At 32.6% G+C, this 26,025-nt stretch overlaps 3 protein-coding genes across 4 annotated transcripts; 1 reads left to right on the top strand and 2 right to left on the bottom strand.

Moving 5' to 3' along the window:
- Nucleotides 1–792: 792 nt before the first annotated feature.
- LOC103500987 (protein LIKE COV 1-like) lies at nt 793–5,968 on the bottom strand. Of its 2 annotated transcripts, XM_051081806.1 has the most exons (8): nt 5,668–5,813; nt 4,837–5,401; nt 4,410–4,462; nt 3,900–4,009; nt 3,235–3,402; nt 3,055–3,152; nt 1,467–1,593; nt 793–1,280 (listed from the first exon to the last, which is right to left on the bottom strand). In XM_051081806.1, exons 2-8 carry the CDS (start codon nt 4,975–4,977, stop codon nt 1,183–1,185), a joined length of 795 nt encoding a protein of 264 aa, XP_050937763.1. In that variant the 5' UTR covers nt 4,978–5,401; nt 5,668–5,813; the 3' UTR covers nt 793–1,182. The 2 variants fall into 2 exon arrangements, with proteins under 2 accessions (XP_050937763.1, XP_008462683.1); XM_008464461.3 differs by lacking the exon at nt 4,837–5,401 and having other exon boundaries at nt 5,668–5,968.
- Nucleotides 5,969–11,202: 5,234 nt separating this feature from the next.
- Nucleotides 11,203–11,896, top strand: LOC103500988 (dynein light chain 1, cytoplasmic-like). Its single transcript, XM_008464463.3, has 2 exons — nt 11,203–11,491; nt 11,562–11,896. Exons 1-2 carry the CDS (start codon nt 11,354–11,356, stop codon nt 11,700–11,702), a joined length of 279 nt encoding a protein of 92 aa, XP_008462685.1. The 5' UTR covers nt 11,203–11,353; the 3' UTR covers nt 11,703–11,896.
- A 3,115-nt stretch (nt 11,897–15,011) lies between these two features.
- Nucleotides 15,012–18,926, bottom strand: LOC103500989 (uncharacterized). The gene is made up of 3 exons (XM_008464464.3): nt 16,265–18,926; nt 16,031–16,109; nt 15,012–15,796 (listed from the first exon to the last, which is right to left on the bottom strand). Exons 1-3 carry the CDS (start codon nt 17,942–17,944, stop codon nt 15,168–15,170), a joined length of 2,388 nt encoding a protein of 795 aa, XP_008462686.1. The 5' UTR covers nt 17,945–18,926; the 3' UTR covers nt 15,012–15,167.
- Between the last annotated feature and the right edge of the window lie 7,099 nt (nt 18,927–26,025).

A 26,025-nucleotide genomic window follows, 5' to 3' on the forward strand; every position in this document is an offset into this window, starting at 1 on the left:
TCAGATTCGTCTAAAATCGGAGCTCATATTTATGAAGAATTTGACAATATTAAGTTCAAAGAGACAACTATTTAGGCCATAGTAAACCCCAAAATAAACAAAAATGATTTTAAGGAAAATATGTATAGCAGAAAACCCTAATTTTTCAGAGAGGCTTTACTTTAATCAACAACAAAACAGGAAAGATATAGCTCAAACGACGCAACCAAAAGTTTGAGGAGAAGATTCCGATCACACCCACAGACGACAAAGACGGCCGGAAGGAGACGCCGACGGGTGGTACAAACAGCAGAAGGTGGCAACAGCGCATGTGCTTCACGCGCTAAATGGACAAACACCAGACCACTAAGAATCTGTAGATCGACAACTGGGCTTCCCTTCAAGACGAGTGGTGTAAAAAAAAAAAAAAAAAAAAAAAAACATGACGAAAAGACAAGCCTAACAGCAACAACAATGGCTGCATGCGACCACTTACAAAATCCTAGACAAAACCACCGCACAAAACCCTAGACGAAACTCAAATGGATTTCGAACGATTATTTTTGGAGCCTCTGGTTTTATAATGCACGCATTCCATTACAACGAGGTTCATGGAAAAAACAGGTAGTCAAAATCACTTCAAGATAGCAAGAATGCCATTCTATTCACATTTTCATTATAAATGTTATTTGTCCAAAAGCGCTATCGTCTCATAAAACATTCTTTGTCCACGAATACAGTCATCTGGAATGGCAATTTTTTTCATAAAACTTAAATATACGCCACATTTGATGATATAACACTAAACTCAAAAAAAAAAAAAAAAAGTAATAAAGTTAAGCATAGAAATGTTGGTGCAAAATATGTACAGCCTCAAATATACATCTGATGCAACTGAACAATGCGACTCATCAAAAAGAAAGTATACATTCTCGATTGAATTAGAATACGAAGCTAAAATTTCTAATGCACACCCAATTCCTATCCTAGATCAACAAGTATTCTCACCCCTACCCAACATTTGATGATATAACACTAAATTCAACTACCAGAATCAAATTTTTACCATAAATACGGTTCACCAGCTAAAGGTATTGATGCCCAGAAGGCGGCAACTACTCTGAATCTCCGACAACTGCAGTGTTGTCCCCAAGATCGTATACATTGATTGTTAGCAGCCAGCAATGGTAAATCTCTTCAGAGTCAGCTTCTAGTCAATCTTCTACTATCAATTGGTCGAATATCTGAATCCAGTATGGACAGTATCTGTGGCATCGACATGCCTCCAGACACGACGATTTCTGCAATTTAAATAATTAGAGTTCGTTTTTATTTACTCTTACAAAGCTACCATTCACGTCCTCTTAAAAAGAAAGATAACCCTACTTATTTTTGGTGGATGAGATGAGGGGCATCTAGTTCTTGCGTAATTCAGGAAAAACTGTCCAGGTGATTCTTATGATAATGACATAAAAAGAAAAACTTACCAATTCCTTCTCGAACTGATAAATTTGGTCTAATAACATCCTGAGAGTTGACTAGAAAAACATCACCAATGTAAAGATGATTGGTGGGAACATATACACAACATAGCTCCTCCTCTCCAGAATAGCTCTGCATTTAGAGGGGAAATGGTTGATCAGAATATCGAGCTTTGCAGCACCAGTACATTATAATTTATGCCAATTGCAAAAGGTGTGACATGACTTAAGTTAAGTGCATATGGATTTATCCAGATAATCAAAAGAAAATAGAAGTAGTCTACTCTCTAGCATATATTGAATTGAAATAAGCATACTTGGCAACTTAATCCTCACTTAGGCCACTAATCTGAAAAGCTCATCTCGGCATGGACCTCAGCGCCTCATGAAGCCCTTTTTTTATTTGTTAAGTTTTAAAAAGAAGCTAAGAGATATCCTTAGAAACTGTTCAACTTTCTCCGGTTTCTAATAGAACCTTTATTCTTTTTTTAAACCTTTCATTACCTTCTTATTCAAACTACTAATTCATTTATTGTTACTCTTTTATTGGACACTTGATAAGAAATACTCATTTTTCCTCATAACGTACCTCACGCTTTAAAAAACACTGCTTAAAGCTACCTATAAATTGTTGGCAGCCCATCCCGTTCATTCAATTTTCAACACAATGAAAGTTTTTAAATATAAAGATTTAACCAAAACTAAGAATCCAAGATATAATTATAGATTCACGAAAACCTTAAAAAATAAATGAACTCTTATGTATCAATACAATGCAAAAGAAGTACGAAAAACATGATACAAAGATATGATAACAAAACATCATTTTCTACAAAAGATATGAATAAAGAAATTATTCAATATAACATATTTCTATGTCTAACAATGTCAATGGTTTTCATGCTTAACATGGCATGTGCGTCCATGTGGAACAAGGGTATTATTGGTTGTAGTTGGTCCTTATGAACCAAGTTTCCACATTTCAAATTATAGCATTTCCATTTAAATACAGCTTATAAGAAGAGATAACACAGTATGGAACCAACACAAAGTAGAAAGATCCTTTGAATATATCTAGTGGCAATGAATTTCATGCTTAACATAACCATGTGCGTCCAAGTGGAACAAGGGTATTATTGGTTGTAGTTGGTCCTTCTTACGAACCAAGTTTCTGCATTTTAAATTATAACATTTTCATTTAAAATACAACTTATAAGAAGAGATAACACAGTATGGAACCAACAAAGTAGAATGATCCAATGAATATATGTAATGCAAGGATATAACGTAATAAATGTTCATGAACAGGAAGATTCCATTCCACAGCCAGCAAAATATAAATCATTAAATCAGTCGTGCTATCAAGAATTATCAAAATCAATTATTTTTGCAATTATATGATTCAATAAGAAAATCCTACATTTCTTATCAAATTACATCAACACCTTTTTATTGTCTGTGAGGATGTAATATACAACACAAACAATGTAATGAGGTTTATTAAATATCCAACAAATATCGAAGTGTTGATGAGTCCAGGTGTCCCCAAACTATCTCCTAGGCAGAATTTTCTCCAAAGAATTGAAGCACATACCTGAAGAGTGACAGTTGAAGTGATGAACCCAAATGCATATTCACCAATACGAGGGTGCCTAATGATGGCAACTTCCTTGAAGGCTTTGGTGTTTTGATCTAATAGATAATCACAAGACCATTGATGGTTCATACATAAACTTGACCATGTTAAAAACAAATATACTTATGAAAGCTGTACCTGGTGAAATAGCTGAACTAATCTGCTTAGAAGCATTGTAAATATGCCGAACAAATGGCATGCGCTTGATGAACCACTCTCCAAGGGCCAGAACAGAAGCACCCAACCATGATGACATGAACACCCCAACAAGGAAGATGAATGTTACAGATGTTGCAAATCCAAGACCTTTTCAAGAAATGAGAATAAGCTAATGGTAAGAAATTTGAATTTACAATTTAATAGGTTTGTTGTAATGAATAGATGCTCATTAATCAATTGGAAAAATGGGCATTTGAATGTTTTTTCGTCAATAGTACCAGCCTACATATGAGGGAGGCAAAAGAGCAAAAAGAAAACAGACGTTAATGGAGGTAAAGAAAAATAATCACTCATGTACTTGTAGGTAGCAGATCAAATTCATATCAAATAAATTCCGCATGGATTGAATGGGTTTGGAAGAAGTGTTTTTTTTTTTTGAAATAGATTTTTTTTTTATTAATAATAGAAATTCAAAGTACAAGAGAGATACAATGAGCGTAATAAAGAAGCCTAAAGAGCAAAAAGCAAGCGGGATCAAGAGGTGCACCCGCACATCTCAACTAGGTTGAGATCCCCATAGCACCAAAACATCAAATCCCAGGTTTGGAAGAAGTGTTAGCTCTTAAGAGATAAAGATTGCTTACCAAAGATATCAATTCCAAGTTGAGCGTAGATCGGAGAAAAAAATCCATCCACAAAGTGAATAAACCACCATGTTATATAGAAAGTTATTGCAATTGGAAATAGAATGACACTGCAAAACAGCCAGATGATAGGGTGTAAAGATATTAAAACACTATCATCAATTAGTACTTAGCACAATGACAAACAAATGTGATTGAAACCCTAGCACGTTCATATGAAAACAAAGGAACATAATTTCCAATTAAAAACTTATCACCCTGCTAAACGTAATTTCTGAGTAACTAACAGCTCTATTGTGAAAGAGAGCAATTTTGAAGTGCAGTTTAGAAACAACAGCCTGAAAGTGCAATGTTAGCAATGATGGCTTGACTACAATGCATATGCATGAAACTTTACTACAATGCTTATGCATGAAACTTTACCAAATATCAACTGAACATATGACATTTTGTCTGAGCATCAAAAACACTGATTGGCAGAAAATACAGAGAAAAGAATAAATAACAAACCATCCGGTCATGAACTTTTTTGAGGCCCAGCTCCTAAAGACTCTGTAAAATGTCTGCACAGTAGATAAAGTAGATATTTCAACCCACCACAGGTGATAGAAAATAATACAGATTGATGATTTAAATAACGAGTAATTGGCTATTCCTATTTTATATGCAGAAAAGGCAACATACGCTTGACGCATAGCAAGAAAAGATTTCAACATTCTCCCTCAGCTAATTAAGTTCGGTGTTGAACACATCCATAGCCATTCCACTATATTTATTATTAATACATTCGTACCTCATGGCAGAATTCAGGATGTATACTAGATATTCAAAAGATGTTATTTTTTTCTCATTCGTACTCATGTGATTCCATCCCGTCAATTACTTTTCAAAATCCAAAATTCAAGTTGACAGATCAAATTCATGGATTGAATCATACAAGAGCGACCACAAGGCATCTGAAATATAATATCTGATACGCTACACGGAAAGAACCAAAGATGCCAAAAATATAAAAGAAGATGACAGTAATTGCTTGAGTAGAATCAATGGAAAGAAAGTTGATCAACATCTTCATCATTTTGATTTCAGGCGCCACTTCAAGCAGAAGACCCGTTTGGAGATTTTCTTTGTGGCATGTAACGGGTGTAAATGCATTCAAGAGCTACAAATGAATGAAGGAATTTAAATTCGGCAATATGGAACTGTCTTTAGGGAAGGCAGGGAAGTGATAAAGATTAAAATACAGATTGTTTAGAGAGAAGAGTCCTAGTCCTCCTGACATGTGGAGGATGCATCAAAAGATGCGTATTTAAAAAAAAAATTAACAAAATTGAGATCAATTCAGCTACAGTTCCAACCAGCTTCTTATCTCATTAAGTAAACTCCGTCTTTGATAGGAAGTCCATTGATGGCCACAATTTCAGAAATATTGATTTAATCAATTGAATATTTAAAACCCTACAGTGGAGAAGCACCTTGAGAATTCCAAATACGTAAAACTCCTAAAGCACAAAACATAGTAGAGTGAACAATTAAAGTAAATAAATATCAGCTCATGCTCACACCATGACAGAGGCAATCCACCAGGCAATAGCAAGCATGAGAAGAAAAAGACGAATGAAAATAATTGAAATGATTAGAAAGAAGCGAAACTGAACCTAAAATAGAGTTCGACACACAGATATTTTCAATCAAACAACAAGCAAACAATACCACTGAGTAGCTTCCAACAATCAGGAAATGAAAATTAAAGAGAAGTGAAGAATACCTCGCGGCCAGTCTGTTGCGAGGATGATGAAGATGACGAGGGCTTGCAAGAGGCATCGTCCTTAGGAGAGGAAGCGACGGGAATTAGAAGCTCTAGATCTCGTTCTCTATCTCTGGTGGCGATCGCGATCGGCGCTTTGTCGTCGGCCATCACCGGCAGCCGGTAGCCACCGCGTTGTGGAGCTTAAGAAGCTTCGCCCCGAAGACCAAAGACTGGGAGCAAAGGAAGGCTTTGTTGAAAGTCAGAGATTGAATTAAAATAGAAATTAGAATGGTAATTTCAAATATCTTTCCTCTTGTCCAAACAGTGCTACCTTTCTTTGACTATATATTATATTATAAATTTATAACCATTTCTTTTACTTCCCTTTTTTTTTCTCTCTCTCCTTTTAATCAATTATCAATTACACAACTAAATTCAGTCATAAAAGAAATAGATTTTTATTTAATATATTTTAATATTTTCTAGTACAAGACAATTTAAATACATCGCCTAGAAAGAATATTTAAAAGTTTATGAGCTTTCTTCAAATTTATGAAAGTTTAGAGATATTATAAACGTAATGAAAAATTGCACCAACCAACTTCTATAGGGTTGGTTACAGTAACACAATCATTTCCTTCGGTTTATTTTTTGTTGCAATCAATCATTTTTCTTAAAAAAATCAATTCTTATTTATATAACTTACGTGGATAAAAAAAGAAAGAAAGAAACTTGTCTTATTTAAAAAAAAAAATGGGGAGAAAGAGTTATTTTGAAAATTGGGATTAAGGCTTAAAAACTAATTTGAGTAAATCCTTTGTAGATAAATTTTGTTAAAAAAAAACTCATAACTTCTAATTGCATTCGATCTCCAATCTATTTGAATAAACTTGCGAGATGAAGTAACTAAATCTTTGAATCAGAATAAAGATGATTCTAAAAGTCTAGAAGCTAACAAAAAAATGAAAAGTATGCGATCATTCACCTTAGGTAGAGTTTTTTTTTTAGAACTATAAATGAAAATCCTAAATACAAACTAACAATCACTTTCATCTTCAAACTTGTGAAATGTTTTTCAAGTTTGTATTTATTTGTCAACTCCAGAAATCCATTAAAATCTAATTTTATACATTTTTTTTTTCTTTTAGTTACGATAAAATCAACATTTTTCACTGCTAAATGTAGTTGTTCGGCTAATGGTTGGATGAAATTTGATAAATTTTGAGTTTGAACGTGATTCTTGATATTCCATGATTTTTTATATTCAGTTACTAGTTGGATGGAATATTTTTACTTTTCATGCATTTCATAGATGTGGATTACCTCTTCTCCGTGTGTATACATTATGGAGGTCAATTTGTCTTACATGGAAAGGACAAAGCATCATATGTGAGAGAAATGCGCAAAATTGAGATAAATGCATTTTTTATATGATGTTCATATCTAAAATTACATAGTGATAATGGAGGTAGGTATATTAGAATGGACAAAATTTAATTATTTTGTTCTAGGAATGAATTTTGGAAGGTTATATTTTTTGTTGAATGATAAAGATATCTTGAAGACGTTGAGGGATTTAACGATGAGTTTATTAATGAGTTAAATCTTTTCAGAGCTTTGGATGAGTCGAATTGTAGGTTTTTTTTTAGAGACTTGAGCTCACCAATTCAATATGACGAAGAAGGTGTACAATAAAAAAAAATATATTTTTTGTATTTAACACTTTGATGTTGAAGGAAGAAATCAAATTATCTTTAGGAATGATGTCTGTGAGTTAAGAGCTGCTTTAAGAGAATACTCGATAAAGAATGGTCATAAGTTCGATATATGTTAAAAATGAGCTAGCAAGGGTTATGATGTCAAGAGAGTTGTGTTTGGTGATTACATGCATCTAAAAAACAAGATAAGAGTACAAGGCATCTTATCCCAAAATATTCAATTATCATGGTTAGATTATTTGTCGGGAGAAAGTACACCCCAACCAAATCTTAGGGAGGGTTTAGAGATTGATAGGACTTCCCTTCCACTCTATCGACCAAGGTATTAAAGATCTAAAAATATGAACGAAAGAAATTTCAAAGAGTTAAATCTTCAAATTTGTTGCAACGTCATCCAAAATTGATAATAGCTAGCTTGGCCAAAGAAATCAATCAAATGATTTGTCCAAATTTGTTGCAATACATAGGTTATCTAAAATGGATAATAGCTCAACTAAATGGATCGTCAAATGATTTGTGGTATTTACCTTCAAATTTTAGAATCGTCTAAAGATTTGGTCTCTTCACCTTCCCACATTCGTTCAAATCCCAACTACATTGGAGAGGTTATGGGTTGTTTTTTTTCTTCAAAATTTGTAGTTTGGTATGATTCACCCCTTATTAAATTTTATACATAAAATTCTAATTTTCAATGTAAATCTTCCTTTGCAATCTTTGTGTTTTTCTTTAATAAGATAAGTTTGCCATTTTTATCCATGTGAATATTAATATAAATAAAAATTGATTTAATAAAAGGATTGATTGCGACCAAATAATAAACTTTAGAGGATAGTTTATCAAATTGATGGTTCAAGGTTGTTATTATAACCAACCTCCTATTTCACTATACACTGTTTGCTTCAGTCAGGCAATAGACGTGTGTGTGTTTAAGATATTTCCAGTCTACTGCATTAGGTGGGCGGACGTAGGCATAGAATACATCGAGGTCGTCAAGGGTGACCTACAAATACGCCCACTACACATTTCTATTTTTATCTGAAACATATTTAAGTTAACTAAGCTAATAATGTGTTGTTTTTTGTAATGTGTAGTGTTTTTTCGTGCTCAGTTTCAATGATCAAGAAATGAATAGGTTCGTTGAGCATCAAATGCTTAGTACCTTTAAAAAGTTCAGGGGCGACTGTCACAAGCATTTCAAAAAGTACAGCGACCCTAAGGCGGCATGTGCCAACGCATGACCCATATTTGTAGGACGTAATGAGGATTGACACTACCTCTGTGATCATTACATGAGTTGTGCATTCCAGGTGAGCAACTAAACGCTTTGTAATGGTTAATTATGTTTTCAACTTTTAATATGTATAAGAAATAAAGAATATTATTGTTTTCATGCAGGAGCAATCACGAACCAACAAGGTTGCTAAAATAGAAGCAACCTTACAATCATAGCAGTGAGTCGAAGTCGTTTTTACAACGATAGCACAAGCTCGCTGAGGAAAGTGGGGAATCGGTCGACCATGTCGAGTTGTTTCGGAAAACACAAGTTCGAGACGAGACTTTTGTATCTCAGGCCACAGAGGATGTGCATGTAAGTTATCCATGAAGCAATACTTCTACCCTTATTTGTCCTCTTTAATTTATTTGTGACTTTTAACTTAGTTTCTAAATTTGTTGCATAATTAAATGTTGAAACTTCAGTCCCAACCTATCTTAGAGGGTTCTCAACCACTTTTTGAAAACAAGATATGCGAGACTGTCTTGGGTAGATGACCGAGCTACTCATCAAAAGACCTTGGTTAGGGACCTAAGACCAAGACCTGCAAAACGACCAGTGCGAGCAGTGCCACGACCTCGACGCAATCCACAGCGAAGCTTCAATTATGGGCTGAGCTTGATGAAGCTAAGTGAGCGATTGAAGAATAGACAAGAAAGCAAGATATGTTAGCTTCACAAGTAGAACAAATGCAAAAGCTCATAGAAGACATGACTTGGGCATAGCAAGAACCACCACATGATCCCTAGATTTGCGGTACGTATATATATTTCCATTATTCTTAAGTTCTTGAAATAACATTATTCAGTGATGATAAGCATATGTACTAAACTTAGGCACGTATATTGGCACTTTTGTATCATTTAAGGTACCGCGGTTTAGAATGGCTACGAGACTTGTTAAGAGACGTATGTTATTTTGTATGAATTTTGTGTACTTTTTTTTTGGAACATTTTACTATTTTTTGTTTGTATTATGAACTTTGTTTAAATTTTTTAACTTTCTGTATTATGAATATTTACTATTTTTTTTATTCCGTAATCATATTTAAATTTTTGTTCAATTTAATATTTTATTTCGGCGTTTACTAATTTATTGTGAATTTTTCGTAATTTAATATTGCATAAATTGTACTAGAATCGAAAATGAATATGAATATTATAATTGAATAAAAAACATTTAAGATTCTTAGTATTATCTGCATGATGACCATTAAAACGTGCCTCAGATACCTCCATAATCTCCATTGTTAATGTTGACAATAGAATCCAATGATATCTCCACATCATATACATACTCATGATTATTAACACAGATTCTGATATGTCTACATGTTTCCTGTTGGCTAACCTATATGTATCAATCTTCCGATTCTAACGAACACACGTTATATATGAGCCCGAGGATTCAAAGATCATACCCCATTCAAACCCACATTGTATTTGAGGATAAACTGAAGCTCAAATGTGAATAAATGAACATCTTAGGTCATTTATGGGTTGGTATCTTCAAAATGAAAATAAAAAATTGAGACACATCATTGCCAATTAGAAAAAACTGAAAATCTTCTTAATTGCAAATTACTAAACGATTATAAAAGGCTTCACATTGGACAGGCATCTTAAAACCAAATTAAACCTAGTGAAATTTATCTTACTAATTCTATAAATTTCATGTAAATCCCAACATTCAAAATCAACCCTTAGCTTCATTTTTACTCCAACATATTATTTCTCATTCTCGTTCCATTCACCGAAAAAACCCAACAAAGATACAAGGCATCCTACAAAAAATACATAAGCCTATAAAAAATTAATAAAATCAATCAAAATATCGGGAAAACGAGATATTCTCAATCCAAAATCATTCAAATCTCGACAAAGATTTCAAACCCAACACTAAATCTCAGGGAAAATATAAATAAGTCTAGTTAAGAATTATGACTTGTCACCAAGATTATGTGAGTGAAAAGCCAAACATAAATTATTGATTTTTCCTGAAAACATGGAATGTGAGGGTTGAGAGGAACCAAAACACACTTGGAGATTAGTTTTTGAGGAGTTGTTGTGAAATCTTCTTGAGTAAGCCAATCATGTTTTACGTTTCATTAAGAAAAGGATATAAAAGAATAATACAATAATACTTTTGGCATTGAGGTCGTTTTTGTAAATTTTATTTTCATTTACGTACACGTGAGCAAATTGAGGAGTATCAAAATTGAGTAAAAATCTAGGGGTTGATTTGGCTGGAAAAGGATCCAGAAGAAGTACCTTTGACGACTTTAAAAAAGATGTGTTATTTTGAAAAGTAAAGACTAATACTGGTTATTTTGGATGATTTCCTAATCTCTAGTGTCTTTAGTTGAGTTCATAACAATGGAATCCTGTAGTTGTAAAATTTGCAACAATATTAGATATTCATTATAAAATAAGAAAAATAGAAAAAGGTTGGAATTATTTCATACGCAAAACAGCGGTCAGCTTGGAGGAGTCACTGTAGAAATAGAGAAAGACAAGAGAGTTTTTGTTTGCTTTGCTTTACCCTTTTCGCCTATATAATTATAATATATAATTCCATCTCTGTTTCCATTCCGATTTGGCAGCCACCACAGATTTTCCATTCCCTGTTTTAGTTTCTCCACTTATATAATTAATAATAATAATAATAATCATCATCATCATCATCATCATCTTGAATCCGATCGAGAAGAAAGATGTTGGAAGGGAAGGCCACCGTGAAAGAAACCGACATGTCGGAAAAAATGCAGATGCACGCCATGGCCTCTGCTTCTCACGCCCTCGATCTCTTCGACGTCTCCGATTTCCTCTCCCTTGCTTCCTATATCAAGAAGGTACGTTACGTTGGTTGTTACAATTACAATTCATTTTAATTTTTCATCAATATTTTTCAATTCAAATTAGGATTTTGATGGTACTTATGGAAGTGGTTGGCAATGCGTGGTGGGTTCTAATTTCGGCTGCTTCTTCACTCATTCTATGGGCACTTTCATTTATTTTTCCCTTGAAACTCTCAATTTTCTCATCTTTAAATCCCCTTCCTAATTCATATCTTTAGGGCTGCTCTCCTCTCTTTCGCCCCCCCTCTCTATCCCTAAAATTTACATGGAACGACGAGCAACAACAAACCCACCGTACGTTGCGTATGTATTATTATTGTCACATGTGATCCGTCTTTTAATTTCTCCTTCTGCTATGTATGTTTTTTAATAATTCATTTTTCTCTTTTACTTTCTTCATTTTTCATCATATGAACACATCTATATTATCTTTTATTCTTATTATTATTGCAATTCATATGAGGTTTCCAAAACTAGTTTTTGCCTTTTCTTCTCAAATGTATCATTTTAGAAAGTTTATTCTAGAGTTTGACAACGTCCAACAATGAAGTTGGACTTGGAATATTTCTAAATAAATATATAATAATTACTAATTTGAACTTGGAATACCCTTCATAACAATGTCCTCTCCAATTTAGATTCATACTCGTACCCTTTTGATTTACACAAAAGAAAAAAAATGGTGAATATGTGATGTAATAGCAATTATAATTATTAACTCAATTTCATTCAAATTTGTTTTTAAAAAGTATTTGGACAAAATAAACTATTTATACATATGGAAATAAAAACTTATTACATTTTTAGGTTTGATCCTTTTATGAAAGGTAAATATTTGGTTATTTTTTAGAATCTTTAATTAGTAATACAAATAGGATTTTACTTATATTTCTTATTATAATAAATTTAAGAAAAAAGCCTACGGGTCCCCTCCCCGTCCCCATTTAATTCTCGAAGAATTTTTTTGCTTCCCCTTCTCTCATCTCCTGCCTAGATGTCTCTACCTTGATCTCCATCCCAACTGGGAAAGTAACATCCCTACAAATAAACCAACTTATATTTGTTTTAAAAATAAATAATCACAACAAAATCATGAATGTTCAAAAATATAAGTAATATATCGTAAATGAAAAAATTTATAAAATATAACCAAATTTCAGATTTTATCAATATAGATATTAGTGGATAATAGACTTCTATCAGTTTCTATTAATAACATCAATAAATATTAATATAAGTCTATTGGTATGTGTCTCATTGATATGATCTAAAAATTTTCTACATTTTATAATTTTTTTGAATCGTTTGTTTATATTTATAAATTATGAAAAGACGTGTAAATCAATTTTAACGAGATTAGTTTACTTAGAAAACTAAAGAAGCAAAGAAGACCTTCAAGTTAAACATCAAAGTAAAAGGTAATAATTTTAGTTAAAGAAAAAGTAAGTAAAGATTGTAATTTTTTTTTTAAAAGGTAAATATAATAATAAATGAGCATAACAAAGAAAATAGTTCAAAGAAATATGAAGAAGAAAAGAATCTTAGTTAAAGGTTTCATTATGCATCTTGACTCAACTAATTTTCGAATTTGTCACACTTATGGAATAATTCTATCTTTTCCTTTTAATCTACTCTTTACGTTGAAAATCTATTTTACAATTTACAATTCAAAAAGAAAATTTTATAAATTAACTTATTAACTCTACTCAATTAGCTAAAGGGGTATTCACAAAATAAAATAAAAAAAGCAAAACAAGTTATAATAATTAAGTCCATAATACACAAATTTATTGTTTGCAAAAATAACAAAAACAAAGCCTAGCTCACATATATAATTAAAATGTAAAATATCACAAATATAATGCTCTCATTACTGATATACATTTGAAACACTTGATAATACACCTAATATACCTAATATTTCTTGATACCCTTGACATATATTTGACACTTCTTGATAACCTTTAGACCTTGATACACTTGATGCATCATGAAACTCTTTGATACCCTTAATACTCTTTGATACACTTGGAACACATTGATACACTTAAAGGCTTCATTGATTCTTCTTAATACACTTGATATCCTTTATGTCTCGATACATGTAAAGGCTTCATTGATTAGTTCGATCCACTTCATACATTGCTAATAAACTTGTTATGCTTCATTGGTACACTTGATACACGTGGTATATTTGATACATCTGAAGTACTACATATACATGTACTATGATTCACTGATAGAGTTGATATACTTGAAGTTCTACTTATACACTTGATACACTATTGATATACACTTGTAAACTTGATTGATATACTTGATAATGATTCACTTTACTAATATGTTGATATGCTTTAATAATATATTGTTGATATACTTGATAATGTTACACAGAGTTATATCATTCCTATACTTAATAAAAATTGGAAAAATAAAAATTACGTAATAAGTAGATAAACCAACTAATGCATACAATATAAGTATATCACAACATTGATATACAAAACTAATACAAAGTAAAACCAAAATAAAACCAACGTAAAAAAAAAAATAAAACAAATCATATGAAATCAAATTCAACTAAAAATACACATCGAAGAAAGTAGAAAAAAACCACAAACGAAGTTAAATTACTATGATCAACGACCATTATATTTCATATTGCAATTAATATTTTAAAATAAAGATTAAGACAGAGAACAAATTGTTTTTCTCATATAAAAAAGGATGATTAGAGCCTTAAAAAATAGAAGAAGAAGAAATAAGAGAGGATTAAAACATTAAAAAGGAAAAAGAAATAAATTATTGAAAGATAATTGAAAAATAATAATAAATTTAAAATGTAAAATATTTTAAAAAACGAAAATTTTGTCATATTTATAAAATTTTGAAACAATGTATTATATTTACAATATCATATTCTTAAGGTCACTACCGCAATTTCCCAAAGCTAAAGCATCCTATTAACTCTAGATGATGAAGTAGACGATGACTCAAAAGAACAAAGGATAACACTTTTAATTTTTCTTTTTGGAGGGCCACAAGAACAAAGGTCGCCTTCTCTGGCGTGTGGGATGGGAAATAGGGAATCATTGTTATTCTGCATAAACGTCACAAATCGTTGGGTCAGTTTGAGTATGTGAACTTTTTGTATTTTTGCAATCTCAAATCAATCATTTCAATTTGCATTATTGAACCCTTCAATTTTATTTTCCCAAAAAAAATGATCACAAATGCTATCAAACTTCCACACCCTTCATTCGACTAATTTGAAAAGTCTTTCAGTGCTTAACATCTCTTTTTCAACTTCTTTTACAACACTTCTGGGTATTAAAATTGACTATTATAATTCACTAACGAATCTTAAACTTACTACAGTATAATTATTCGAAAATTTTCATTGTCTATTATTTCAACCATTCTCTTATATGTAACTCTAACTGAAATAGTATGTCTCAAATAGAAATTATTATTACAAAGAGTAAAGTAGTTTGTTTCTGAAATAGACTTTTGTCTAGTGATTCCGTTGGCAAAATAAAAGCAGCACCTTTTTTGGCGTGTCACGTCAACTCTTTTCTCAAATATGCATTGGAATAAAGATTTTAGGTGTAGTAATTGAAAGTTTTTTTTCCTCTGGTATATACAATACAGAAGATACAATTTTCTGATGTTATGTAAAGGACTCTTCAATTAGTCCACTCAAAATCATCATTTCTATATCATTTACCACTTCCTCACTTTCACTTCTTGAAAATCCATTCTTCCAACCAATATCCCACATTCCATTCATCACTTCTTTGCACCAAAGGTCTCTACTCAACACTGCATATAGAGTATCTACAATAAGATTATCGCCACAAATTGTTTGGTAACTTGTTAGAGTGTCGATGTCGTCGTTCACTTCTTCAACAAGTTTTTCTATAGAAATCTCTATCTTTGTATTGCTCTTATCTCCTAGTAATAAAGAATTGCCTACTAGTAAGTTATGATGGCCTTTACGGTCCATGAGTTCTATTGCACAATCTACAAAAAGTTTCGTATTCAGGGATTCGGGATCATTGCAGCGAGATGCTGCCTGCAGCATTGTTCTACCATTTAGATGGAGATCATAAAGCTCCCCTGCATGACAGAGGAATGATGAACTTTTCAAAAGTAATGCTTTCAGATTGGTCCCTTGATTGCAGCTTTTGGTATGTGCTTCAGTATGACCATTGCGATCAATTTCTTCAACAGTACTTGTATTGATATCGAGTTTGGGGCTCAATGGCAAGAGAGAGTTAGGGTTCTCATTGCAGCATTCTACAAGATTTATGAGAGAACCAAGTATAAATCACAAACATTTAGACAATTCCAAGTACTTGTTCTACTTAGGAAGGCAAAGTTATTGAATTTCACTAAAAATCTCTCTTGGATGAAGATATATGAGATTCAAGTATGGGGATAGAGAATGAACGTTTCCCTTTCCCTTTAAGATGAATTGTGGTCAATAACAGTAGACATTGCAACTAATCCTATTTGTGATGGAAAATTTACCTATAATCTTTGTATCACATTCGTCCATTTCGTTCTCCATAGTAATTAAAGCCATAAGGGTAGTAGTGTTTCGATTTATCTGAAAATCAACAATTTCATTCGTAAGACAAACCATGTGAGCCTGTAAGATAAACACTGCTTCACTCTCCTTTTACAAGGGAAGAAAAAGTATACTGAAGCATAAAAGAAAAATAGTTTGATGTACCAAAAGTTAAAGGATAGGTCAGAACTCACAAATGAATTAACTTCTGAATGGGAAAGGACTGGTTCATCCTTTTTCTGACAGTCGCGATTGTTAGATATTGCTCTCACTGCTCGTTCTGGCACAGGATCTTGAATGGAGCTACGTTGTTTATGAGTTCTGTTCTTCCTTGGATTAGTGGATGTCACTTTTTCTTGATGCTGTGGTCTTGACACAACTTTTTCTTTTGAAAATTCTTTTTCCACTGGTTTAGTCAGTTTCTTTGAAGAAAGAACTTTCCTGTCAATTGGTTCTTTCTCATGGGGCATATCAGGCATTGGACTAAATATTTTCAACTTCTCTGCAGTCTTTTTCTTAGTATCAACAGTACATTCTTTTAATTTTTTTGCTTCTTTTTTTGGTTTCAGCTTTCTTCCTTCCTCAGCAATCTGTTTGACTGGACTCCCTTGCCCCTTTTGTTTCCTGTGCAATTTATCTGAACTCATAATTCCACCATGGAAATCAAAATCTCCAGCCGACTGAAGTTCTTTCTTTTTCGTACTTCTTAGCTTAGTTTTTTGGTCAAAAGCATCATTTTTTGAGGAGACATGTGCTCGGTGTTCCTCAAATTCGTCAGGTGGGAGAGGCTTGTGTTTTATCAATACAATTGGCCGTCCATCTTTCAACCTTTGTTTGGAACCATCATTGTAGGAATTTGAGCAATGAATGTTAAACTCTATATCAGAATCACTCTCTCTAAGCTTGTTGACAGGCATTTTTTCAAGTATTTCTCTCAAGGTTCCTTTTTGATGATCCTCCTTGTTGATGACAGATTTAGACTTGGGCATATTCAAAGTTGCATTGATGCCAAAGAGAGATGTCTTGTAACCAGAGACTTTTTTAAATTCGAACTCTTTCTTTGGAGTAATTTGCATTGATCTTGATGGAATTTCTTCAAGCCCCATAAGCTTAGCTATCAAGTTATTACGTTTCAAATTCTTCTGTTGAGATGTTGTACCGTGACAACAGTTGACATTATCATCAATCAATGAAGATTGGCTGGAGCAAGTCAATGAGATTTCCGACCCCGAGTTGGAATTTATATCACGAAAACAAGATTTACGTTCACCAACTGTAACATTACGCACAGAATCTCGCTTCACTGGGCTGTTTCCAATCATCTTCTTGACCTCATCAGCACCAGTTCTGGAAGAACCATGTGTAGAAAGCTTTGATCTTTGAACCTCAACTGGAAAACATTCATCTTCAAGATGACAAGAAAAACTTTTTGGATATGTCATCTTCAACTGCATCGACTCATTCGAAGCTTCTTGCAACTTAGCCAACATAATCAGTGAATCTCTTAAACTTGAAGTTTCTTCCAACAAATCCTCAGCAATCTTCTCTGTTTTCCTCTCAGATCTCATTCCCTTAGACCATGAACCAACCATATGATTCAACTTCTCAGCTCCCTGGCAAACCTCCATGAATGAAATAGAAGATTGGCCATGAATTCTCTCTCTCATTTCTTTAGAGATTAGCTCCTCTTTCTCTACATCAGATACTAAATCCTTACTTGAATTCCTACTTGTCCTATGGGCTCTAATCTTTTGTTCTAGTTTCTGAGAATTCACTCTGGATATCTTCATTAAATTGCAATCAACCACCCCTTTTGGATCATCACATGTGATAAATGATCTATAAACTACTGATTTTACACTGTCTAGAGGCATTTTTATTCAATGGAGAAATTACATCAAAAAAATCAGCTTCTACTCTTCCCCCTTCCCTTATAATATTTCCACGGTTTTAATTTAAAAAATAAACAATCCTCTAATGCTCAGACGGCAGTGTTCAAATGAAAACAAAGCAAAACGGTTCATCAGATGAGCCAAAATAAACAACAACGTGGGGAGAAGGTTGAAATTTTCAAACTTTACAACTTAATCAAGCAGATTTGAACACAGTTGATATGAAAAACGAAGCTATCTTCCTTTGATCTTCTTGCAAAATTCAAAACCAGAAGAGAAAAATGACTAAAACAGAGAAAACTTACCAAACCCAGAAGAGAAATAGGTGGAAAAATGAAAGTACAAACAAAAAAGAGAAAAGACATACAAAATTTGTAGAGAAATACCAAACCCCATGTGAAGAAACAGAACACTGAACGAAATAGAAACAGAGGAGTCGGTGCATTGACTTCGTGGCAGCTTAAAACAGAGAGGATTCAAAACAGAGAGAGAGAAAAAAGTCCAAAATTTGGAGCTCAAATTTAATTTTAGATTAAATGGGTTTTGTTTATTTTTAATTTTATTTTTTTCTATAGGACAAGAAAATCAATGGAAGATCATAGTTGTCATAAATGGGGGACACTTGGTTTTTTTCATACGTGTTTCTGCAGAGTGCTAAAACAGCAACTCTGTTTTTTTTAAAAAGAAACAAAAACCAAGTAGCAGAAGGGTCAAATCTAGGCAGAAGAACCCTTCTTCCTCACGAAACCTAAGATTACCCGTGACGATTTGATTTTAAAAGGGTTTAAACAAAGTATTTTAAAGCGAAAAACACAAGTGATATGTTGTAAAACATGTTTCCTGATATGAACTCAGAAGACAGAAATTTAAATGCAGTGACAGTGATGAGTTGTAATAGTTTTACTATTTGAATTTTGGGCTTGGGGGGTACTCTTATGAAGTGTAAATGTGGCAAAAGGAAAAAATCTTTCTTTCCTGACATTTTTTACTTCCAGTCTTTTATATTAAGAAATAAATGATAAGGTTTTTAAGTGATGCCTTCCCCAACTAAATTTTCTGGGCGATTTTGTTGACCTTTGCAGTAAAGTCAGTGGGCTTCCATGAAACAGGGCATGATTTTGGGTCGTTTATAATTAATTTATTCGTGATTGATTTTGTTTTATTTACTTTTAATGAAGAAACACAGCCTGAAGTATTTTATTATTGTTCATGGGAAAAGATAAGAAGACCCTTCCAAAATCTCATTTTCGTTATATATTATGTATGCATGTGTGCATGTTTGTCTACACACATAAGAATGTGTTTGAAATTGTTTAGAGATTATAAGATTCACCATATTTGTTTTACGCTTCATATGTTATTAGATAAGTCCTTGCACCGGTGGTTTCTCAAAAATGAATGTTCTACGAAAAATGTTGATCCTTTTAGAATACCAATTGTTATGGGGAGAGGATAAATGAAAAGAAAAAAATTCTGGCTTTCCAGTATATTTTGTATTGAATACAATCCTAAAATACATAGTAAAGTAAGAATGAAAAATTTGTACCCCTAAACTCACACACACTAAATAACACTCGATATAAAAACACTTTTTAAAAGAAGGGTAATTATAATGGTAGTAATTTTAGAAATGATAATTCAGTATATAACAACATTAAAAAAAATTGTAAATATAACAAAGTCTATTAATTATAGACTTTTATCGTTGATATACTCTTACGGTTATCAGTGATAGACTTCTATCATTGATAGATTTTGACAGGTTTTCCTATATTTGCAATTTTTAAAAAATGTTGCTCTATACTTAATTATTTTGAATCTAATTTCTATATTGGCAACTATCACTTAGAAGAATAGAGAGAGTAAAATATGAAGAATGACCCTTATATAATGGCCAAAACAATAAAGGGTATAATTGTTGGAGATTACATAAAATATGCAGAAAGCACTTGTGATTGTTTGTGGGGACGACTTTCACTCTAATAAACCTTTAAGATAAGTAAGGATGATGTTGACAGGTCGCAAGGGATGCAAGGGAATGTTGGAGATCAGAATTCTGAATCTTGGGCCTAGGGCGTTACAGATGGTATCAGAGAGGAACCTCTCTCAGTAAAATGTGGTTTGAAAATGAACTAAGCAGAAGGTGGTGGACATGTAATGCCTCAAATTTCGGAGGGGAACATGAATAAATTGATATCACATCTAAATGAGAGGGATCCTGAGGACATGAAAGTAAGGTTAAAAAAGACTTAAAATAATTAAAAGTTACTACCTATATCAACAAGATGTGCACTTTCCTTTTTGGTGCCTTGATCATAGGAACTCTAAAGTTAAGTGTGCTTAGCTTGAAACAATTATATGTTGGTTGATCTCCTTAGAATTTTCCTAGGATGCATGTGAGTGAGGACAAAACATGCGGAAAGGTCTCGTGATGGTTTGTGGGGATGACTTTCACTCTAACAAGCCTTTAAGACAAGTAAGGATGATGTTGTCAGGTTGCAAGGAGTGTAGGAAAATGTCGGTTGTTCGTAACCTCGACTGGATTAAAATATCGTTTTACCCTCGAGACTACATTTTTCTCCTTAAGTTCTACTGATCCACTCTTGTTAAAAATCTTAATAAAAACTTTATTGAATAAAATATGTTTTTGAATTACAAATTACGAGTTTTAGGACATAAATTTCGAAAGTAACAAATCAAGAATATATTTCAATTGAGATAGAAACAAACCTCTAGTTTTGGGGTAAGAAACTTCAACACCAAGGAAATAATTAAGTTTTCCAAGATCTTTGAGAGCAAACGTACAACTCCAAGATTGAATTAAGTCATCCTAGTCCTTGGTAGAATTTTCCATAATAATAAGATAATCAACATAAATCAAAATATAACAACAAGTAGTAGGTGTAATACGAATCAAAGAGATATATCAGCTTTGGAAGTTCTAAACCCAAGGGAATTTAAACTCAAGCTCAACTTTTCGTAAGTTGCACGAGGGGATTGTTTAAACCCATAAAAGGCCTTTTTTAGATGACAGACCAGAGGTTGAGAGCCTTTGATTTCAAAACCAAAAGGTTGCTTCAGAGAAACATTTTCTTGAAAAATACCATGAAGAAACACATTACGAACATCAAGTTGACGAATAAACCATCCTTTTATAATGGTAATGGTTAAGAGCATACGAATCGTAATAGGTTTTACAACAGGACTAAATGTCTCATTATAGTGAATGTTAGGTATTCAATGGAACCCTCTTGCAACAAGACGAGCTTTGTATATGTCAATATATCAATCTAGGTATCTTTTAATTTTAAACACCCATTTACAACCAATAATTTTCTAATTCAGGGGTTTAGGAGCTAACACCCATAATTTATTATGTTGTAAGGCATTATATTCTTCTAACATAACTTTAATTTCTTTAAATGAAGATGTTTTAAAGCCTCTTTCAGCATCACAAGGTTCATGTTAAGTATAACCTATTAAAAACACTTTGGGTTTAAAGATACCAATTTATCTTGAGTTATCATTGGATGTGTCGACACAGTTGATGGACAAGTATTTGTGGAAATGGGAGCAAAATGTAATAAGCTTGTAGAGTGAGAGACCAAAGTTGTTTCGTTTTGAGAGTCTCCATGAGTTGTTTCATCCTAAGAGTCACCGTGAAGCGTCTCTACAGAATGCACATTTGTAGGGTTTAAAGGATTTATGTTATCAGTAAATAAATCAAAGTTATGCCTTCCTCATTATGGTTCTTGATAGGAAGTTCAAGAATAAAGAAAATGATAACTTGTAGAAATACAAGTTATTATGACCTTTTAAGTAGAACAACGGAGCCATAACAAAGTGTCAAAACGTGTAGTTTTCATTGCAAAATCTATAAAGATGAAAGAATATAGCATACATAAGTCTCTATGCCCGTTTTACCATGTTTTTAGTGTTTTTATCATAGGATAATGTAGAAGAGAAGAAATAAGTGAATCGCAAAAGGAGTGCGTGCAAGAACTAAGCGATAGAAGCTGCCTACGAGGCCGCGATTAACATCACTAGGCGAGATGTCACAACATCATGCAAAGAGATTCACTAGAAGACAATAATGGTAGTTGGAGTTCATGTGACTTGACACTGTTGCATTCAGCGCTAATTGTTGCCACGTGCCTAAGATGACGTGGAGCAGCCGACGTTCTTAAAATGGTTAGTTTTAAAATAAAATAGAAGTCGCCACCAATCCTTTTTATGGTGTGATTGAACACTGAAATATAGTAATTTTTTTAAATAAAATCATTAAAAAATGGTCTGTGAAAACTAGAGTTGAGTTCGGGAGTCATTTGTGTATGAGAAAGGTGTTAGCACCTCACAACACCCGTTTAGAAATCAGTGGCCAAATTTTAAATCTTGAATTGTTTCATATTCTTTAATTTTTTTAAAAAACTAATGTCTTGTTTTATCCCTTATTACGTCAAATATTTGAAGCAATGATCTCATAAAATAAGTGGAGAGCATTCCATCAATTAGACTATATTGAAGAAAATCTTCTCACCTCAAGAAAATAAGAAATTAGTACAATTTCTCAAAATCTGTCATAGCAATAACTTTTTGATAAAGAATTTTTTTAAATTATTAATTAAAATCATTTTTTCTTGGGATCAAATCTTGGACTCCTAAAGATGTGATCCCTCACTTCAAGAATTCTAGAAAATCAGACTTCTAAATTTTCTAGATTTCATCGTAGGATTTTGTTTGAGGAAAATGGTATAAGTTATTCAAAAAGATTGATTAGGAAACATTATGAAGTCATAGATTAAGTTTCGAAAGTTCGAAAGAAATTTATAACTTTAAAGAAAAATTTTCTAAATGATTTAAAAACAAAGGTTCCGTGAAAGATTTTAAAACTTAGAGAATTTTAAATTAGAAGGATTTTAAAACAATGCAAATTTTAATTAGAAAGATTTATAAATTTTAAGTAGAAATCGAACGGAGGTTTAATAGGAAAATTAAATAAGTAAAAACAATAGTAAAGAAGCATCATAACAAATCAAGCAAATAAAAAAATAGCATATTGAGATAAAAACATATTGGAGATCGATCTCGGACTCCCAAAGAATCGACTCCTCACCTTAAGAATTCTAGAAAATTAGATTCCCAAATTTTCTAGAGTCCATCGTCGGTTGTTTCTTTAAAAGAAAACATAATTTAAAATGTAAACAAATTTATACAATTATTAGCAATAACATATTAAATTGAGGAAACAAATAAAATATTAAATAATATTAAAAGACGAGAACATATTAAAGAAGCAATAATCAAGATAATACATAAATTGAGGAAAAAATAAAATATTAAATAATATTAAAAGACGAGAAACATATTAAAGAAGCACACACACGCATGCACGCACGCGCACGTGCACCCGCACGCCCGCACCCACGTCCTAACCATTTTGAAAGTTGTAAAAATTTCTAGGGTTTTTTTTTTATTGTGTGACCTTATCTTTAAGTTGTGTTGTGTCCCATGAATGAAGAAGAAGAGATTATTTATAGCCAAAATCATTTTTTCAAATGGCTAAAAATTCAAAATGGTGGGGTCTTTTTGAATTTGAAATAATACTAACTTTGGCATAAATCTCAAAATGGCATGAAGCCTTTATTAACAAAACCGATTTAAAAAAGTTACTATATTGAGTAATTCTCCACTTACCTTAGTTACCCTAACTAAATAGTTTAGTTATTTTAACCAAACTACCTACAAAACTTAAAAAGTAGTTATATAACACTTTTATTTTTTAAGAAAAATGTAGTTAATCAAAAAATAAAAAATAAGCCAAATTGAGGAAAAAATTAATCTAGCAATTATATTGATTTTAAATAATGTCGGAAAAAATTAGGTGGCTACATTGACATGCATAGAAAAATAGAAGTTTTTCACCTGGAGTAGCATATATAAAGCCTCCATATCTACTAAGAATAAACAAGGTTTGGAGTTTGAATGGACCAAGGCGGAGGTCTGAATGGACTAGCACCTAGAAAGATCCATGAGAGTTGGTGGAAGAGACTAGCTCCTCTACCTTCAGTAAAATTTTTTCCTTTGCCCTTTTACACTCGTCAACCTGTAAGTGAGAGCTTAGAAAAAGACTAGAGAAAAGAAACCACCATTCTCTCCACCTAACTTGTAAAGAGCCAAAGAATGCAATCCAACGCATTCTGTAGCTCGACACATATCTTTTCCTTCCATTTTTTTACTTTATGATGTATGGTATGAATGTTCTTCATTTCATGGTCGAAAGGTCTACATCGTAAGTACAATGCATTTTTATCCATTGTCTATTTTTTATTCCCTTGCTTTTCATCTTGTTGATGTGTTTTAAATAGCTTAAGTTGATGTCTGATACTTAATAAGGATTCTTTATTTATAAGTCTCATTGTGTCTAGTTGAGCTTAACTGGTGCTTGGCTAGTGTTGGTCACTAACTGCTCGATAGAGTAAATAGCAAGAATGTGGTAAAACGCATAGGAAGGAGTTTGAAAACAAGTTCTTGGCTCATGTTTAGACTCCGGTCATTTGTGTCTCGAAAGGTAAACAAGTATGAAGTTTAGGTGCTAAGAGGCTGCTCATCTTAAATAAGGGAATTAATGTGATGCTTATAAACAAGGAAGTTCAGATGTATATCCCTTGACTTATTCTTTACAATTTGTGTCCCAAAAGGAGAACAAGCATGGTGTTTAGGTGTCGAGAGGTTGCTCGCCTTAAATATAAGATGGTCAAGAGATCTATATCGCATCAAGAATAAGTAGTACAACTTAGAGCACCTAGAATACTAAGACTTTCCTTCATCTTTCTTAATGAAAGTTAGTCTATTTTCAACAATCACACTATTTTCTGTCGCCTTCTACAGAATCTCTAGTGTAAATAGTAATCTTAATACACACGTCCATATTTTATTGTATAAATATTGTATACCGCCTAGATAAGAAGTAGATTTTATAATTAGGTTTGATAGAAATTCTCCGTCTTCGAACTTGGCTTACCCAGGAAACCTCTTGCCTTGCTTATACTTGGGAAAGCGAGAGAAAAACTTGTACTACATGCATATCATTAGGAAGCAGCAACACATATATATGCATCTTTTATTGCATCATCCTATTTTAATCATCCATTACTGCTCACTTAGAGCTTAACGTAATGCAACTACAAATGATTGTTGCTTTGTCAATATTGCACGAACCATACAACATGAGGGATATCAATAGTTTTAGAACTATTTGAAGTAGAATGATTGGAAAATGAGGCATAAGGGAAGGATTGTTTATCAAACAATAAATGACGAGAAATAAATATACGACCATCTAAGGACAATCATTTGTACCATTTGTGCGAGGTGCTATAGCCAATAAAAGTGCAAGTTTGAGATCTAAAATAATTTATGGGATTGATAGGGCCATAGGTATGGATAACATTTACACCCAAAAGGTCTAAGTGAGGGATAATCGAGCTTCTAACCAAATCACTTCTCCAAGGGATTGATGTGATTTAGCACAAGGATAGGAAGACGATTAATAAGGTAAACACTAGTCGAGAAAGCTTCATCCCAAAATGATAAAGGTAAAGTAGCTTGGGAAAGAAGAGTGAGACCCATATCCATAATATGTTTGTGCTTTCATTCAACCATGTCATTTTGGTGTGATGTGTGAGGACAAGTGATATGATGTTCTATATTTTGTGTAAGGAAAAGAATAAAAGTTTTGAACTCACCACCCTCAATAATTTGAATACTTAAAATAGACTGGCCAAGTGAATTTTCAACAAGTAGTTTAAACTTTTAACAGGCAAAGAAAGCTTCAGATTTAGATTGAAGAAAATAAATCCACTTAGATCGATTATAAACATCAACAAAACTTATGTAATATCGGAAGCCATTACAAAAAAGGTTAAAAGCAGGCCCTATAAGTCGCACACCACAAGTTATAAGGGATGAGTATATTGAGTAATAGAGTTAGGAAAAGGAAAAGCATTATGTTTCCTTAAAGCACAAGCCTCACAAAATTGCAATTTATTTTTATCCACTATGGG

The sequence above is a fragment of the Cucumis melo genome, chromosome 2 (genome assembly GCF_025177605.1).
Source record: "Cucumis melo cultivar AY chromosome 2, USDA_Cmelo_AY_1.0, whole genome shotgun sequence".
NCBI lineage: Eukaryota > Viridiplantae > Streptophyta > Magnoliopsida > Cucurbitales > Cucurbitaceae > Cucumis > Cucumis melo.

Excerpts from the sequence above, each read along its gene's own strand:
- LOC103500987 (XM_008464461.3), bottom strand. The coding sequence starts at position 5,817 with ATGGCCGACGACAAAGCGCCGATCGCGATCGCCACCAGAGATAGAGAA. Across the intron at positions 4,463-5,667 it reads CGCAACAGACTGGCCGCGAG|ACATTTTACAGAGTCTTTAG; the intron begins GTATTCTTCACT and ends TCTACTGTGCAG. Across the intron at positions 4,010-4,409 it reads AAAAAGTTCATGACCGGATG|TGTCATTCTATTTCCAATTG; the intron begins GTTTGTTATTTA and ends GCTGTTTTGCAG.
- LOC103500988 (XM_008464463.3), top strand. The coding sequence starts at position 11,354 with ATGTTGGAAGGGAAGGCCACCGTGAAAGAAACCGACATGTCGGAAAAA. Across the intron at positions 11,492-11,561 it reads TTGCTTCCTATATCAAGAAG|GATTTTGATGGTACTTATGG; the intron begins GTACGTTACGTT and ends AATTCAAATTAG.
- LOC103500989 (XM_008464464.3), bottom strand. The coding sequence starts at position 17,944 with ATGCCTCTAGACAGTGTAAAATCAGTAGTTTATAGATCATTTATCACA. Across the intron at positions 16,110-16,264 it reads ATTCAGAAGTTAATTCATTT|ATAAATCGAAACACTACTAC; the intron begins GTGAGTTCTGAC and ends GTTGATTTTCAG. Across the intron at positions 15,797-16,030 it reads ATGTGATACAAAGATTATAG|AATGCTGCAATGAGAACCCT; the intron begins GTAAATTTTCCA and ends TAAATCTTGTAG.